Source organism: Grammomys surdaster, unplaced genomic scaffold (assembly GCF_004785775.1).
Source record: "Grammomys surdaster isolate TR1022 unplaced genomic scaffold, NIH_TR_1.0 219, whole genome shotgun sequence".
Taxonomy (NCBI): domain Eukaryota; kingdom Metazoa; phylum Chordata; class Mammalia; order Rodentia; family Muridae; genus Grammomys; species Grammomys surdaster.
The window spans coordinates 2,823,974-2,838,669 of NW_021604664.1; the positions used below are offsets into that span (position 1 = coordinate 2,823,974).

Below are 14,696 nucleotides of genomic sequence, written 5' to 3' on the forward strand. Positions count from 1 at the left end.
CTAGTCCACACTGACTGGAGGCCTCACAACTGCCTGAAACCCTAGTCTACACTGACTGGAGGTCTCTGGCCTCTATGCGCTAATGTACACATACCCACACCGAGAGATACACAGATATACATCATTTTTTAAAAAAATTAAAATAATAAAAATGGATAAAAAACTGTCTTACGATGATGGACATGGTGGTCCCCATCTGTAACCCCTAGGCCACTCAATGCCTGAAGTGGAAATCTTAGGACTCAAGAATAAATGGGGAGCTGTGGAGATGAGCCCTTCCCAGCCCAGAGCTAGTATAACCTGCAAGGCCATCTCTGCAGGCCATTAGCCCCCACTGTAACGTACTGCCCTTCAGTCGGGAAGTAGGTCCCCCTGCAGCAGCCAGCAACACCCCTACCTACACTGACTTTTCTTCTTGGGGCCCACACAGTCCAAACCACGGATGAAAAATACTCCTGTTGGATTGCTTTATGGGCCAAGCTGGGCTCTGACTCTGCTCAGACTAGAATGACAAGTGACTGGGGCAGGGAGGGGGTGGTCTGCAGACTCAGTACCCTAATCCAGCCCCTCTCTCTACTCGTGGGGAGATGTGGCAGGAACACCCTTTAAGGGGCACCATGGCAGCTAGCCATGCAGGAGAGTCTTAACGTAAACTGCATCATGCTAGGAAAACTGAGAGGCTGTAAGCAGGACTACCCACCAGACAGGAGCCCTTCCTGGCCACACTAGCTACGTGCAGGCCTACGCAGCCCAGCCAGCTAAGGTATGGGATGGCTGAAGACCAAACGACCACACAGGTCTCACCGTGCCCCACACAACTACAGTATCGATCTGCCACCCCTCCTCTTTAAAACACCAAGAATCACCTTGAGGATCTCTTTTGGAGGGCAGAGTCAGGACAGTCATGCCACTATGTGATGGCTGAACTCCCAGTGTCTGTCTATGTCAAATGGAGATAGTGGGTGAGCACTCTGTGAATAACCCCAACTTCCCCTAAATTTGGGCAGCCCTCACATGGTAGCCCACAGAAATGAATACTAGTTCTCCTGTCTCAAAGAACAGACTGAGGAGAATGGGCAGAGTCCAGTACTGGGTCCCCTCAGAGGGGAGATGGCATAAACCAGGCAGGGTTTGACCCAGATGTATAGTGGGAGCAGCTGACAGAACTAAGCATCTTCCAGGGCAAAGAGGAGCTGGGCTTCCCATCAATGCCGCTGAACCACTGGGGAAGGCAAGCTCCATGGCCTGGGTCAGGGTTGTCATGGGACAGGACAGGGAGGCCTCCTGGTGCTGGTCACTGCCATGCCCTCTTGGGTTTATTATCCTAAGCCCCAGACTGCCTTACCACAGGAACCTCTTTAAGGTGGTATGACCTTGACACCAACCACAGCTCAGTAACTACTTGTGATCCCCAGAAAGTGAAGCAGCAACATGTCTGCCTCTGCCACTAAGGGACTGGGGGTCAGATCTGCCTGGGGAGCAGAACCAGAGCACAACCAAGGCCCTTGGTCTCCCTAGCCCAGGTCCTACACTACCCCACTGTGCCTGCTGCTGGGACTGAGGCAGCTCCTGGCTCCTGGGTTTGCTGACTGTGTGGAGACAACACAACCCAGCCTGGAGCTCTGAGAGCTCAGATAAGCTTCCTGTGCCAGAGAAGGATGGGGTGGGGGTGAGGGAGGAAAAGGGAAGTGGCTCGGGCTACGGCTTTCTCTGTATCCTTGGCTATGTGGGATCCAGGATCATTCTCCTGCTCTTGAAGTGCTGGATACTGACAATCTCTCTGGCTTGGGGAACAGCAGCTCCAGAATATATAGATGTGCTGGAGCGGGCTTGCCAGCAGCCCAAAGGGAATGCCGCTGGACACCTGCCTCTCCTCTCTCAGAGCTCTCCCTCTATGACAACATGCAGTTCCCAAGTGTCTGTTGACAGCACATCAGGGTATTACATCTATGCCTGTTGCCCTGCAGCAGAAGTCTTGGGCACTAGAAGGGCCTCCTCTGTGTAGGCTGAGATAAATGGAGTGGGCAGGAAGAAGAGATGGGCATCCTGTTGTGTAAACTGAGACAGTCAAGCCTCCGGAAGGCAGGGCTGTGTCCCGCCACAGAGCTCGGGGCCTTGCTTCTAACAGCAATGCCTGACATCTAAGATCAGAACAGGAGCCAGAGGGAGGGCTCTAAAACGGCTCAAGGTTACAAGGGCTGCCGCATTATTTAGGGAGGAGGTTAAGATGGGGTCTAGTGTGTCCCAGGCTGGCCTCCAATTCCCTGTGTAGCCAATGACCTTGAAGTTCTGAACCTTCTACCTTCCCCTCCTGAGTGCTAGAGTTACAGGGCAGATCATCATGGCTACAGACAGAATGCTGTTATCAGTGGTACAGCAAAGCACACTGGGAACAAAAGCTCCTAAAGGGCAAGGAGGCAAGGGGGTCCTAGCCACCCATCATACCTCAGGACACACAGCAGACAGTAGGTCTCTGAGAGGCACTGGACCTCACTTGGGGTGGGAAACTAAAGCCAGAGGGAGTCTTTATCAGGGCACCTGCAAATAATCCAGAGTCCATCAGCTCAAACTCAGGCATCTTGTCTGAGCAAGGAGCAATGGGCCACCCGCCCAGGTGGTGAGTGTGAGGCTATCCCCAGTCAAAGCCAGACACAGAGAGCCTGCAGCCCCATGGTCAGGGCTAGGTCTTCCCTCTACCTGCTCATCCCATGACTCCCTTCCCCAGCACACCCAGGGTAGCAATGTTACCACCAATAACCTAGATTTTAACCAAGAAATTGCACACCCCTTCTCTGCCCCACTTACGGGCCTGCTGAAGAGAAAGACAAGGAAAGCCAGATTGTGCACAGGGCTAACAGAGCAGGCCAGCCCCACAGCCTGTCTATGTTCCAGCACACCTCACCACCACATAATGGGTCAAACAGGATTCCCTCCTGACGCCCAAGGCTCCAGAGAACACCCCTGGCAAGGACCCTGTCCCATAGCCCCTAACACTCAAACTATCTATGAACCAAGAGAGCTGAAGTATTTGATTAGCCTGACCAAGGTTGGCTGAGAGTTGCCTGGCCTCCCGTTCCCACCTTATACATGCCAGCTCTGCAAAACCTTCCAAAGCCACTGTTCAGCCGGCTCCTCAGAAAACCTGTTGAAGCAGCTGGGCTGCCCCTGTGTAGGCAAGGTTAGGGAGTCAGACTATACAAGCACCAATGAGCAGGTTCAACACACATGATATTGGATACACTTTGCCCTGTTCCCACTCTTCCACCCACCAAGCCAAAGCCAAGGTCAACTAGGGGGAGGTAAAGGCTGTGCAGAAATGATCTTGAGGGGCGAGTAGAGATCAGACCCTTCCCTGGCTCTGTGGAATCCCAGTGAACATCCCCTGCCCTCGGGTCACAACTGATTCTGCCCCAACCCCATTTCAGAGCTCTGTGTAGTCATCAACATAACGGGAAAGGGCACCATTAATAGGTTCTGCATTACAGAAACCTCCAAGCCTTGGGGTCCCAGGAACAAAGGGGTCTTGGGTCCTTCCCTGGACTCCTAACTGGTGGCCAGCAGGTGTGGAAGGCCCTATACACTGGTGGATTCCTTGTAGTGGGCCTGCTCACCCTGGCCAATGCAGTGGCTAGCACTGTATCTTGCTATCAGGAGAAAACCAGCTCCAGTTCTCCCCCATGAAAAGGAAACAGAAGCTATCTACTCAGACCCAGGAGGCCCAGAGCCCCATTCCAAAAAAACTTATACAAAAGTGCAAGAGTCAATAAAACCCTCAAGGGACTCTTGGGCCACTGAGACCCCCTGCTCCTTCATGTGCTCAATGTCAGGCAGACGACTCTGACAGACTAGTGTCAGCCCCCATGTGCAGGGTCTGGGCTCCTGACCAACTCCTCCAGACCACACACCTTGCCTGCAGCATAGTGACCTTCCACACCAGGCTGCAATCATTATAAAGTCCCACTATGTGCATGCCCTCTGTAGGCTGTTTGCATCTGGCACAGTGCCAGGCTCTGCCATTTGTTACCTGCATAGTTTCCTGTGGCCTTAATGTACATCTGGCCATACTGCTCCTCCACCATGGTGTCATAGGCTTCGTCATCTTCCTCATCCTCCTCATTGTGGTAGGAGGTGGGGCTGTCAGTGGTGGGCAGGCTGCTGGCCCCAGGACTGGTCCGCTCCCCCTGGGGATAGGGTACCTGCTGGATGCTGGGGATGAGAGTGGCCAGGCTTGGCACACCATAGTAGGAGACTCGAGGCAGCTTCAGAGGGGCTGTGCCAGGTGTCCCTGAAGCACCCGTAGCTACTGCCACACCATCTCGAGGGCCCGTCTCCAGTGGGCGTTTGGAAGCCAGGCCTGGGCCAGTGGCCGGTGGCATCTCCATAGCTTCATGCTTTACACGGGTCAGAAGCGGGATGGGCACAGAAGGAGACGTGACATAGGCAGCAGTAGCCGGTTGCAGCTGGTTGCAGGGACTTTGGGGCTCTGAGCTGGCATCTTCAATCATGGTGGTCTGCGAGTCACAGTGGGGTGAGCTCACCTTGAACATGAGATCTGTGCCCCGCTCCACGATGTGCTGGATCTGCAGGAAGCCGGCTGTGTACATGACCACGAGCTGCTCACTGGCCGCCATGGTGAGCTTACCTGTGTAGCAGAAGGACAGAATCTGCTGGAAGCAAGCAGGCGGCACAGTGCCTGGCAGCTCGAATGCACTCTTGCTATTACCACTGAAGAGGTCTCGGAAATAGAGGCTGCTGGCGGCCAAGACTGCACGGTGGGCCTTGAAGGCCTGGCCTTTAACCACGATGGACACATCACAGTAGAGGCCTAACAGGCGCTGTTCGTTGAGACAGCCAAGCACTGTGTTCCCGAAGTTGGGGATCTCGATGTGCAGCATCTGAGACATGGTGGGTGCTGTGGTGGGTGGGTCTTAGACTCAACGTGGGGCAGCCTGGATGAGGCACATCTGTTGGGGGAACATTGTGGTCAATTAAATGCCAGATGCCCCCTACCCCTGTCTAGCAACCTGCTCCCAGCCTCTGACAAGGGAAGGGCAGGGTAGTGCTGCTTAAGACACTCTCCTTAGCTAGAACATTCCTTCCAGAAGAACTTGGGGTGGGATGTGTCTCAGGATCCGGATCCTGGCTTGGAGGCAGGGGAGAGTGACCCTGACCTTACACAGGAATGAGAACCCCTGTCACCTACTCTGTTACAGAACCCAAGGACTACTCCCAATAATTTTGAGGGCAGATCTTTGTCCTCCCTATCTGTGCAGAGGACACAGGTCAGAGGCTTGAACCCTCCAGAAAACAAGACAGGAGTGAATTGGACAGACAAGTCACCCACTGGTTGGGGTGGGAGGTGTAAGGGCTGAGCCCAGGAGCAATCTCTGGGACTTCTCTAGAGGGAAAAAGTTCCCTGAGCCTAAAAGCCCCTCACTGTGCAGCCTTCCCTGAGAAGGACGTCCCAGAGCAGGGAGGGCTGTAGTTTCAGGTCCTCTTTGCTGGCTGAGCAGCCTGCGGAGGGCACTCCGAGGAACTGCAGAACAGCTGTCCCCCCTCTCATACACAGCCCTTGCTCAGCTTCAAGCTTCCTCTGCGGGATAAGGAGGAACAAGGAAGGAGGACTAAAGGAGAACTCAGTGGGCTCCTGCCTCCGCTCTTTCCTTGGGGACAGACCTCTATTTGCGGGGTGGAAGGGCTCTGGGTACACCTGGCAGCCCCAAACCGGGACCCTGGTCCTGAACACCCTCAGGGATGCAAAAGGAGTTGGTGCTTGTCGCAGAGCAGCCTCACGCCTGTGCGCCCTCCCTCCGCCCCACTTCCCAAACCGGCCAATCCCAGCTGGCTTGGTCCCAGCCCAGGTAAGTAGAAGGGTCTCAGAACTAAGCCCGCCAGGGGGCAGGGGTAGAGGGCAGGCCGCCACTGTTTATCAGTACTGGACTCTGCCGACGGCGGCGGGGGGGGGGGGGGGGATCTGGAGGGGGGGTGACCGGAGAAGGCGCAGGCCCTGGCCCAACTCTGCAGAGCCGCACAAAGGGCCGCTCTGTCCCGCGGGAGGAAAGTATGGGCGGCCGCAGAGGCGCCGGGTGGCTGTAGAGGAGGGCGGAGCCACCCTGCGCCAGGAGTTGGGCAGGTGGGCGCAGCGCAGGGGCGTCCCGCAGTGCCCCCGTTACAGAGAAGTTGCTGGGCTGACCGGCAGGCAAGAGCCGGAGAGGAAAGACCTACCTTTAGCGGCTGTGGCCGGCGGCAGACACTGCCCACTCAGCCTGGCAGCAGGCTCCCGCACACCGGCCCGCCAGCTGCTCGGGGAATGCAGCAAGGAACCCTGAGGTGGGGAGGGCGTGAGGAGCCCTGCAGGAGGGGTGGGGGTGGCAGAGAGCTGGGCGCTGGGCTCGGCGGCCGCAGCTCAGCTGCACCCAGGCCGGCTCTCCCGGGCAGCGCGCAGCATCTCAATGAAGCAGCCGGATGCAGACGAACATCCAGGCAGCTCTCGGGAATGAATAGCCGCCTTTGATTTGGGAGCTGAAGTAAATGCCAGCTCCCAGCCCCAGCTTTAAAAACAGTGGCGCGTTGGTGCCAGAGGAATGCACGGCTCCGGGTGTTGGTGCAAGACAGACTTTTGATGACTCACTGCAATGCAAACAAAGATGGCAGAAATACTGTACTGTACGTGGAGAAATGCTTCGTGGTGCCACGGCAACTGAGACAGCTTGGAAATTTATAGTGCAGTTTTGCATATGAATTACCCAGTAAACTGCCTCCCTGCCATCCTGTACAGACCCAGTGTCAAAGCATTTAAACTATTCCAAACAGTCTGCAGAGCTGGCAGCGCATCGAACTTAACTCTTCCTGGGTAGCAAGAGACTGAGCAGGAGGCAGGGCAGGGGGCTAGGGAAGAAGGAAGGGGTGTAAGCACAGCCAGGAGATGGGGAGCAGGAAGGAGGATGCCAAAGAAGTCCTAAAGAGGCACAGACTGGGAAGGGGTTAGGACCCTGGAGCTATCTCCCCTACTTTTCCTCAGAGCCAAGCACTCTGCTGGGCCACAGGCTCCATAACAGTGGGCCTTGTAGGTCCAGAACCCTACTTCTACCTCACGCCCACCTTCTCATATCTGACTGGCTCTTCAAGAAAGGAGGAACTTTATGGCCAGGTATACCCCTGTGCTGAAGGGTACCTGCTCCTTCAGCTTCCTGAAATACTTCTTGCAAATAAAGACCAGCTGTGCAGCTAAGTAAGGTGTTCCCCATGCCCTTTACGGGTCTTTTTCTGGGAAGGGCCAGTCATGTTCTGCTTGGGCAAAGGGTAGGCATCTCCTTCCAGGCTTATAGCATTTGCTTAATTGCAAGGGCCTTAGGGAGAACTATTGGACAGTCTGCCTCAGTTTCTCTTACTGTCACTAACTGTGCTTCCAGAAAGAACATATTCTACCTGCAAGAAAGGAAAGGGTCAAAGCTGGCAATGGTGGTGTCTACTGAGAAGCAGTACTATCAAGGTGACACAGGCTCAGGGGGTGACAGTATTAATGGTCCCTCATTCCCAGTGAATCCTTCAAGACACCAGGAGAACAATAACAGAAAGGAGCCATCTGGCACCTCCTTATTTACACACTGTGGGCTACAGACAAAAAGCCCCTGAACAGGGATGGATGGCAGGGAATCCAGATGTGGAAGCTGCCAGCAAGCCCAGCCTGTAGAGCCCTCCAAGCCTTTGTCCTCTTTGCCTCCTTAAAGGAGGTAATAAAACCCCTCAGGGTGGCTGGCCATGAGGTTCTCTGGAACCTGAAGTCTACAAACTACTGCTGAGTCCCGCTGAAGGGAGGTTCTCCACAAGGCAAGGAGACCCAAGACTTGGCAGGGTCACCTCTGGCCCATATCCTACCCAGAACAGTCCTTCCACCTTCTCACCACTTAGTGGCTGCTTCCTCCCAGAAATTTTACAGGCAGGCCTCACAAGCCCATATTGGGCAATTGTAGGTGTGCTCAGGGCTGTATGGGGCACTGGCTAACTGCTGAGCATGGCAAGAGAGGCTACTCAGAGACACACAGCACAGGAGAAACAAAAAGGCTCCATTCCCAGACGGACAGCACCCACCACAGAGATGCTTTCTGCACAGAGCCACAGCTTCTGCCACAGGAAACTCCAATCAAACAGAGGCTCTCCCGAGGCCAGGCCAGGGCACAGAAGCCAGCAAAGCCGCAGTATGACCCAGCCCCAGTAGGGTCCCAGTACTCAGCTAAGCTGATCAGTAACCAGGTACAAAGATCAGAGGCCAGAGTAATGCTCCTGGGACCAGCCCCTTCCAACAGAGTGGGCCCTGGCTTGTGGGCCAAATTAAATTCTCTGTCCTGCCAGCAATGGCCATTTCCTATGACCTGCAGTCTCTGGTGACAGTTGTGTAGTGGGGTAGGGGTGGACTCTGGGGAAGTTACAGAGCACAGACCGAGACAGAATCTGTAAAGCTTGCAGCTTGGACCTGCTACCGAGTAGACTGATGGTGTCTTTGATTTTCTTTGACCTGAGCAGGTGAGGCATTTATGTCCATACCTCAAGGGTTGGTGCCCAGGACCTGGGCCAGTGCAGTTCATGCAGAGAAGGGGCCATTATACTCCCAGAAGGTGCCGAGGCCAAATCTGGTCCCCAGGGATCGAAGGACAACTGGCTCATTTGCTACCTTGTCCTCAGGCCACCTGTGCTGGCAAGGCTGATGCCTGCACCCAGCCTGCAAGAACCAGACCGGAGCTGGTTTTAGGTTGCTTTCTTAGAAGCCTTGGCTGGGGCAAAAACAAAGCTGAACTTTAGGAGAAAAGAATCAAATAAAGGCTTGGCTTACGCTCCTGGACCATGAAAGTAAGACTAGCCAGGGCTGACCCTGGGGCTGCAGTGGGGAATGAGAGAGCCTTGCATCTAAGTGGGCCAAAGTATGGCTGTCTGCTCCATGGGAAGGACAGAGCCTACTCCAGCATCAAGGCCTCCTCACGACTGTCTACACCAACTCATACAGTGGTCCTGAGCCACTGTACCTACCTGGCTCTTCTATAATTTATTTCCCCTCCTTGCCCAGCACAGCTCCTCTCCATGGTGAACTATGCCATATCTGTTTGCTTATGGAAATTTCTAGAGTCAAGTAGTAAATTGGCAGTCTCTGCCTTTGCTTACCCCATCCATCCTCACAGCGTCTTCACTAAGAAATTGTTTTTTTCATAAAAATCTTCAGGGTGTATCCTACTTTGGGAAACTCATAGAAACATCCCAAAGCCAGGTACAAGCCCTACTGTCATGTTCACCTTTGGTATCCTTGTCCCACACAGAGGAGGCTTCTGGGAATTCCCAGACAGTTCCAGAATCAGAGATGGGTGAGGTCTTTGTAGACAATCCCTCAAGGGAGGTTAGGGTCCTACCAGTCCCTTGAAAGCACCAAAACCAACATGTAGATGTGGAAAGAAAACTGATGAGGGGCACTGGGGACAGAGGTGAAGAACTAGAACTGTATCCAGATACTTGTACACAGGGGCTGGGCAATGTCTTGCTAGAGTTCAGTCCCCAAGCGGAAGGGAGAGCCTGCCAGAGTTCACTTCTCAGGAAACATTCAAATGAGGTCACAGCTTTCAGCCACACGGTACTCCAAGGTTTACCTGGGTCTTAGAACCACACCCCTGGGAAGCAAAGGCACAAAAAAAAAAAAAAAAAAAAAAGGCTGGCAGGCACATCTCCAAGGACAGGACAGGATCACCAATAAGCAGAGGCCAACTTTCCCAGCATCCCCAAACCAGTCTCAGCTCCAGGGCCTGTATGTCCTGTCTGGAATCCCACCTAAGACTAGGAACTTGTTAGCAAGTGGAGAGGACAGGGCTTGGTGTCCACACGATGACACCAGCAAGGAAAACAAGGAGAGAGAAATTAAATTATTTTGCAGGATTTAATTCTGTCAAATTAATAAGAAGCTTTAGACCTCGACAAACACACAGGTATCACTACACAGTTGCCAAGGAATGAAGGTAGCACTTCAAGAGAGCCCCTCCCCAGGCAGCCTCACCCACCCAGGCCAGTCCAGAAGCACCAGGAGGTTTGTGCAAGGCATCAACACCAGGAGGGCTGCAGATGGAAAATGGCAGAGCACACAGCATGTGGGGTTTCAGGAACACAGCCTGGCAGGAGCTCAGTGAGAACAGAAAAGAAACCCTTCTACCATAGTGTAGGCTAGAGAAGGAGGCCAGCTCCTTTATGGAAGACTTCCCAGTAGCTGACTGGACATGCCATCACCAAGGAACAGTGGGGGCGCCAGGGCCCTGAGTTAACCCGCCCAGCATCCTGGCTGCTAGCTTGGGTGTGCTCAAGTCTCCAAGAGCTGGGTGAGGCACCAGGTTGGCCCTGAGGTTTGCATTAAACTTTTAAAATACCATCAGGCAGAGAGCTAGGCTGCCTCAGGCCTTGCTGCTAATGGAATCTTTAGCATCTCACACAAGGACCCAAGCAAGTGGAGGAGCTGCAGCATTGGTCTTGGACACAATGCTCCTTCCCACGGTGCTTATGGGAACCGCATGTGCTGCTTGTTTGCCCACCTGAACCCCTCTGGATGAGAAGACTGGGACCACAGACCTGGCAGCTGTAGGCCAGGGTCTGAGTCACGGACACCTGGTAATCAAATTCTCTAGCTTCCTAATTTTGACACCCAGAGTCATGAGAGTCTTTGGTCATCAAATGACAAGAGCAAGAAGGGGAGTTCTGGCCCTGCTCAACTGACTGGACCAGAGCCAGCACTGTATAAGGTTCCCAGGGCTCTGCCACAAGAGGAGAATATATCTCAGCCTCCATACCTGGAAAAAGAGAGAAGGCACAGGGACTTCCCTAGCGCTGGATCACAGAAGAGGCAGTTCCCCAACATGATAGGTTTCCTTGGAGAAGAAGGGAGGGACCACATAAGCCCCCTTAGATGAGGCTCTCTCCTTCCAGACCACAGGCCTGGGCCAGCAGCAGCCACAAAATCCTGTCCTAACTGCACAACACAATGTTTGCCTGTTAGCTTTTTTCTTTTTTCCCCAGAAGGAAAAGGGAAGGAAGCCAACTCAAAAAATTGACTTGTCAATCTTTGCTTCCTTGCTGCTCTTTGCTGGTCCTTTAAGAAAGAACAAAACCAGTGTGTGTGTGTGTGTGTGTGTGTGTGTGTGTGTGTGTGAGAGAGAGAGAGAGAGAGAGAGAGAGAGAGAGAGAGACAAACATGACCTATGACCACCTAGCATGAGTCCTCTATGGAATACAACTACCACACCTAAGCATCACAATGACAGATTTTGCTACCTATCCTCAAGATGGTCAGTCTTGCACCTGATAACACTGGATGGACCTTGTGGACTGATATGGCCCAATAGAAACTTATGTCCACAGGTAACAGCAAAAGCAGGTAACAATTCTAACATCTACAGCTTATCTGAGACATAAACCCCATCTATGCGGGCCTCTAAGCCAGCAGTTCTCAACCTGGGGGTGGGGGTGGGGAGGGGTTTTGACCCCTGTGGTATCTCATATCAGATATCTACATTACAATTCATAATAGCAGAATCACAGTTATAAAGTAGGAACCAAATAATTTTTTGGTTGTGGGGAGGGGCCGCCACAACGTGAGGAACTGTATTAAAGGAACTGCATTAGGAAGGTTGAGAACACTGGTCTAGGCACTAGGGATGTTCAATGATGGGGCAAACAAAACATTACATGTGTTGCATAATCAGTAAGTCACTCAGGGATGGGGTGCAGTATACCAGGAATGTGCCCCACATCCCCCTCGCTGACCCTGGCTTCCCAGCCCCGCTGACCCAGAATTCCCACTGATTCAGAACTCTCCTGAGCTAGACTGCTTCCAGAAGGTTTCCAAAGAATTAAGTAGTGTTTTGAGAAGAGCCCACAATCTTCCCTACTCGTATTTGTAATTTAAATAACGTAAGCTTGAAGAGTGTCTCCCTCGGGCATAGTTTAATAACTTAAAAAGCCAGTGCTGCTCTGCATGCACCTGCCCCCTCAGCCTTCCCCAAGAGTAAGAAGCAGAAGCAGATCCCTGTTCCAGGCCCACCAGGGGCTCCTCCACAGCCCACCGCAGGAGCAGTTGTCTCTGCTGACCCCTTTCACTTGTGCCAGAGGTCCCATAGCAGTCTGTGACCTTGACCCTCCCCACAGGGCACCAGGGGAGGGTCACCTGGATCCCAGGTGCTGTGAGGGAGCTGAGTACGGGGTGGCTAGATGCATGCTGGGGTATGTACGGGTCACCCAACTCAGCACAGACAGCCCCTTCTGAGAACACCCCATGTTTAATATTCATAGACCTTCTCATCTACATACCACGCCATAAATAGTCAGAGGCGAGGTAAGACACAAAGATCCCTGCATTCCTAATTATGCTTAAAAAGCTAATGTAAATCAGAGACAGAGGAGCACTAAATCATCTGGGAAGACACAATCCAGGAGCCCCCTACTTCCATGCCCAAGCAAGGTAGCTGCTAGTGACAGAGGCCCAAAGGACCGAAGTATGACCTTGGTCCTGTATCCCTAAAAATAAGACCACAGGCATCTTTCCACTCCTATCCCAATACAGTTCCTACCCACAACAGATGCCCAGCGCCCACTTTTCATGGAAGGCAGCAGGCACTGGGCAGAAGAAAAGCTCTTGGAGGCCCTGTGGGCCCTGAACACTCACATTTAGCTGACTGGACACACCTATCAGTGCTTCCTATAGCCTTGTCTGGGATGGATTTCTGGAGGGAATCAGATGCTCCCATTCCTCTGGCCATTCCTGACCGCAGGACCAGGGCTTAAACCCATCCCCACCGCAAATGACAGCCCTGTCCCTTGAAAGTTCCAGCCCCGCAGAGGTAGATGAGGCACAGCTCCCCTACTTGTAGGGAGAAGAGCATGAAGACCTACAGGATGGAAAATTCTGGGCCAGAGGTGGAGGCAGAGCCCAGAGAGTGTGGGCCAACATGGGAATCCATACTACTGCATGTGGCACTAACCTAAGGGTGGCATTTAAACAGATCACAGAACTCTAAGAGCAGTGATATTGTTCAGATTCTGTCAAGGGTGCCCCCAAAGAGCCCTGGACCTAGACATCAAAGGACAGCTCTTAGTGCTTAGCCGGTCAGGTTGAACCAGGGTCCTAGACAAGGGCCAGCTCCCTGTGCTGAGAACAGAAAACATGCTCAAGGTACTTCTGGCCACCAGGAAAGAGCAATACAAGGACCAGAAGTGCTGAGTGAGAAGCCAGGGGTTAAACTAGGGGCACTCCTAGTCTCCAGACACCAGTCTAGGCAAGCCCGTCTCACGTAGGACATGCCGAATCAGTGCCACAGAAGACCAGGGGACATGGGCTGAGCAAGAGCCTGAAAAAACTAGAGATGTGTAGCTCACAAATGTCAAGCTTGGGAGCCACACCTGAGCTCAGGGTTCAGGTGCCCCGACTTTATTCATCATTTGAGTATAGCTCAGAGATACTAGAGCAGAAGTGTGCTGGACTCTCTGTTAGACACTGAACAATAAACATCTCTGTCTTTCAGCAAAGTGTTGGGGCCAGTAGTCCCAGCTACCAACCCAACCAGACAGAACTGGTTCTCAGACAGCAGAATGGGCCTCTCTGTACAGGGGGTCCAGGGTGGTGGAGTGTGTGTGTGTGTGTGTGTGTGGTGTATGTGTGTTTCACACTTCCTCAGTCTTTTCCAGCCAAGACCCAACCTGACTTCCTACCCAGAGGTGGGATGCTGTACCTTTCCCCTCTATGAATGCCAACTTGGAGGACCTGCTAGAGGCACAGGCCCAAAAGACACAAGGGTTACCCCCATCCCTGCTGGTGAAATGACTGCCGCCCGCATCTGCCCTGGCAATAGGCCCAGAACTATTTTTAAGCCCATTTACTAGAAATCCCACAAATTAAAGGAAATATGGATAATGCAGCAGGAATCCTGGGGGTCAAATTAAGGCCGCAGAGAGCCGTGTTCATGCTCCACGCTAGAGTTTAACTGGGAAACCCATCTGCTGAGCTCCTGCATAGCACCCATCGAGTCCCATAAGGAGGGCTGTGGACTTGCACTGGGCTCAGGGACGACAAAAACATCTGAGCATACAGGCTGCTGTACCCCAGGCCATAAAAGGTAACTGTTGCTATGAAAAACCTCAGTGCCCAGCTTACAGCTCTCAGTCAGGGTGTTCCACCAGCAGCAGCCACTCTTACCAGAAACCGAGGCATCTCTCACAGGTCCAGGACTCACCACAGGTCCATCCCTGCTAATGAGGTTGAGGAACCTCCCCAGTCATATCTTACTTCAGCAAACAACAAAGCCCTTTGGGAAGGCTGTGTATGATGCCCTTATCAGCTACTCTATGTGGCCCTCACACCCAGAGGCCCAAGCTAGCACCTCCAGACTCTACTGCCTAACCTCAGTGGTGGGAGCTGATGGCAGGACCTGCCCAGGCTACCAGGACAAACATCTGCTAGGATGTGAAAAGACCTGGGGGGTGTGGTCCCTTAGGAATCAGCCCCAAGCTAGGTGTGATGGCACACCCCAATGATCCCAGCACTTGGGAAGCAGAGGCAGGTGGATCTTTGAGTTCAAGGCTAGCCTGATCTACATAGTGACTTCCGGGATAGCCAGGGCTACATAATGAGTTCCAGGGCAGCTAGGACAGCTATGTCTCAAACAAACAACAAAACAAGA

The 14,696-nt window shown here is 53.1% G+C and overlaps 1 protein-coding gene across 5 annotated transcripts in view; it reads right to left on the reverse strand.

The window, feature by feature from the left end:
* Positions 1-14,696, reverse strand: part of Nacc2 (NACC family member 2) — a 78,035-nt gene that overhangs the window by 30,264 nt on the left and 33,075 nt on the right. For 3 of the 5 annotated variants that reach the window (XM_028772917.1, XM_028772919.1, XM_028772921.1), the window contains exon 2: positions 4,025-4,964. In XM_028772917.1, coding sequence (XP_028628750.1) covers positions 4,025-4,904 — 880 coding nt within the window. In that variant the 5' untranslated portion in view covers positions 4,905-4,964. Of the gene's footprint in view, positions 1-4,024; positions 4,965-6,225; positions 6,872-14,696 lie in introns of those variants that run through there. The other 2 variants (XM_028772918.1, XM_028772920.1) reach the window with 2 other exon arrangements.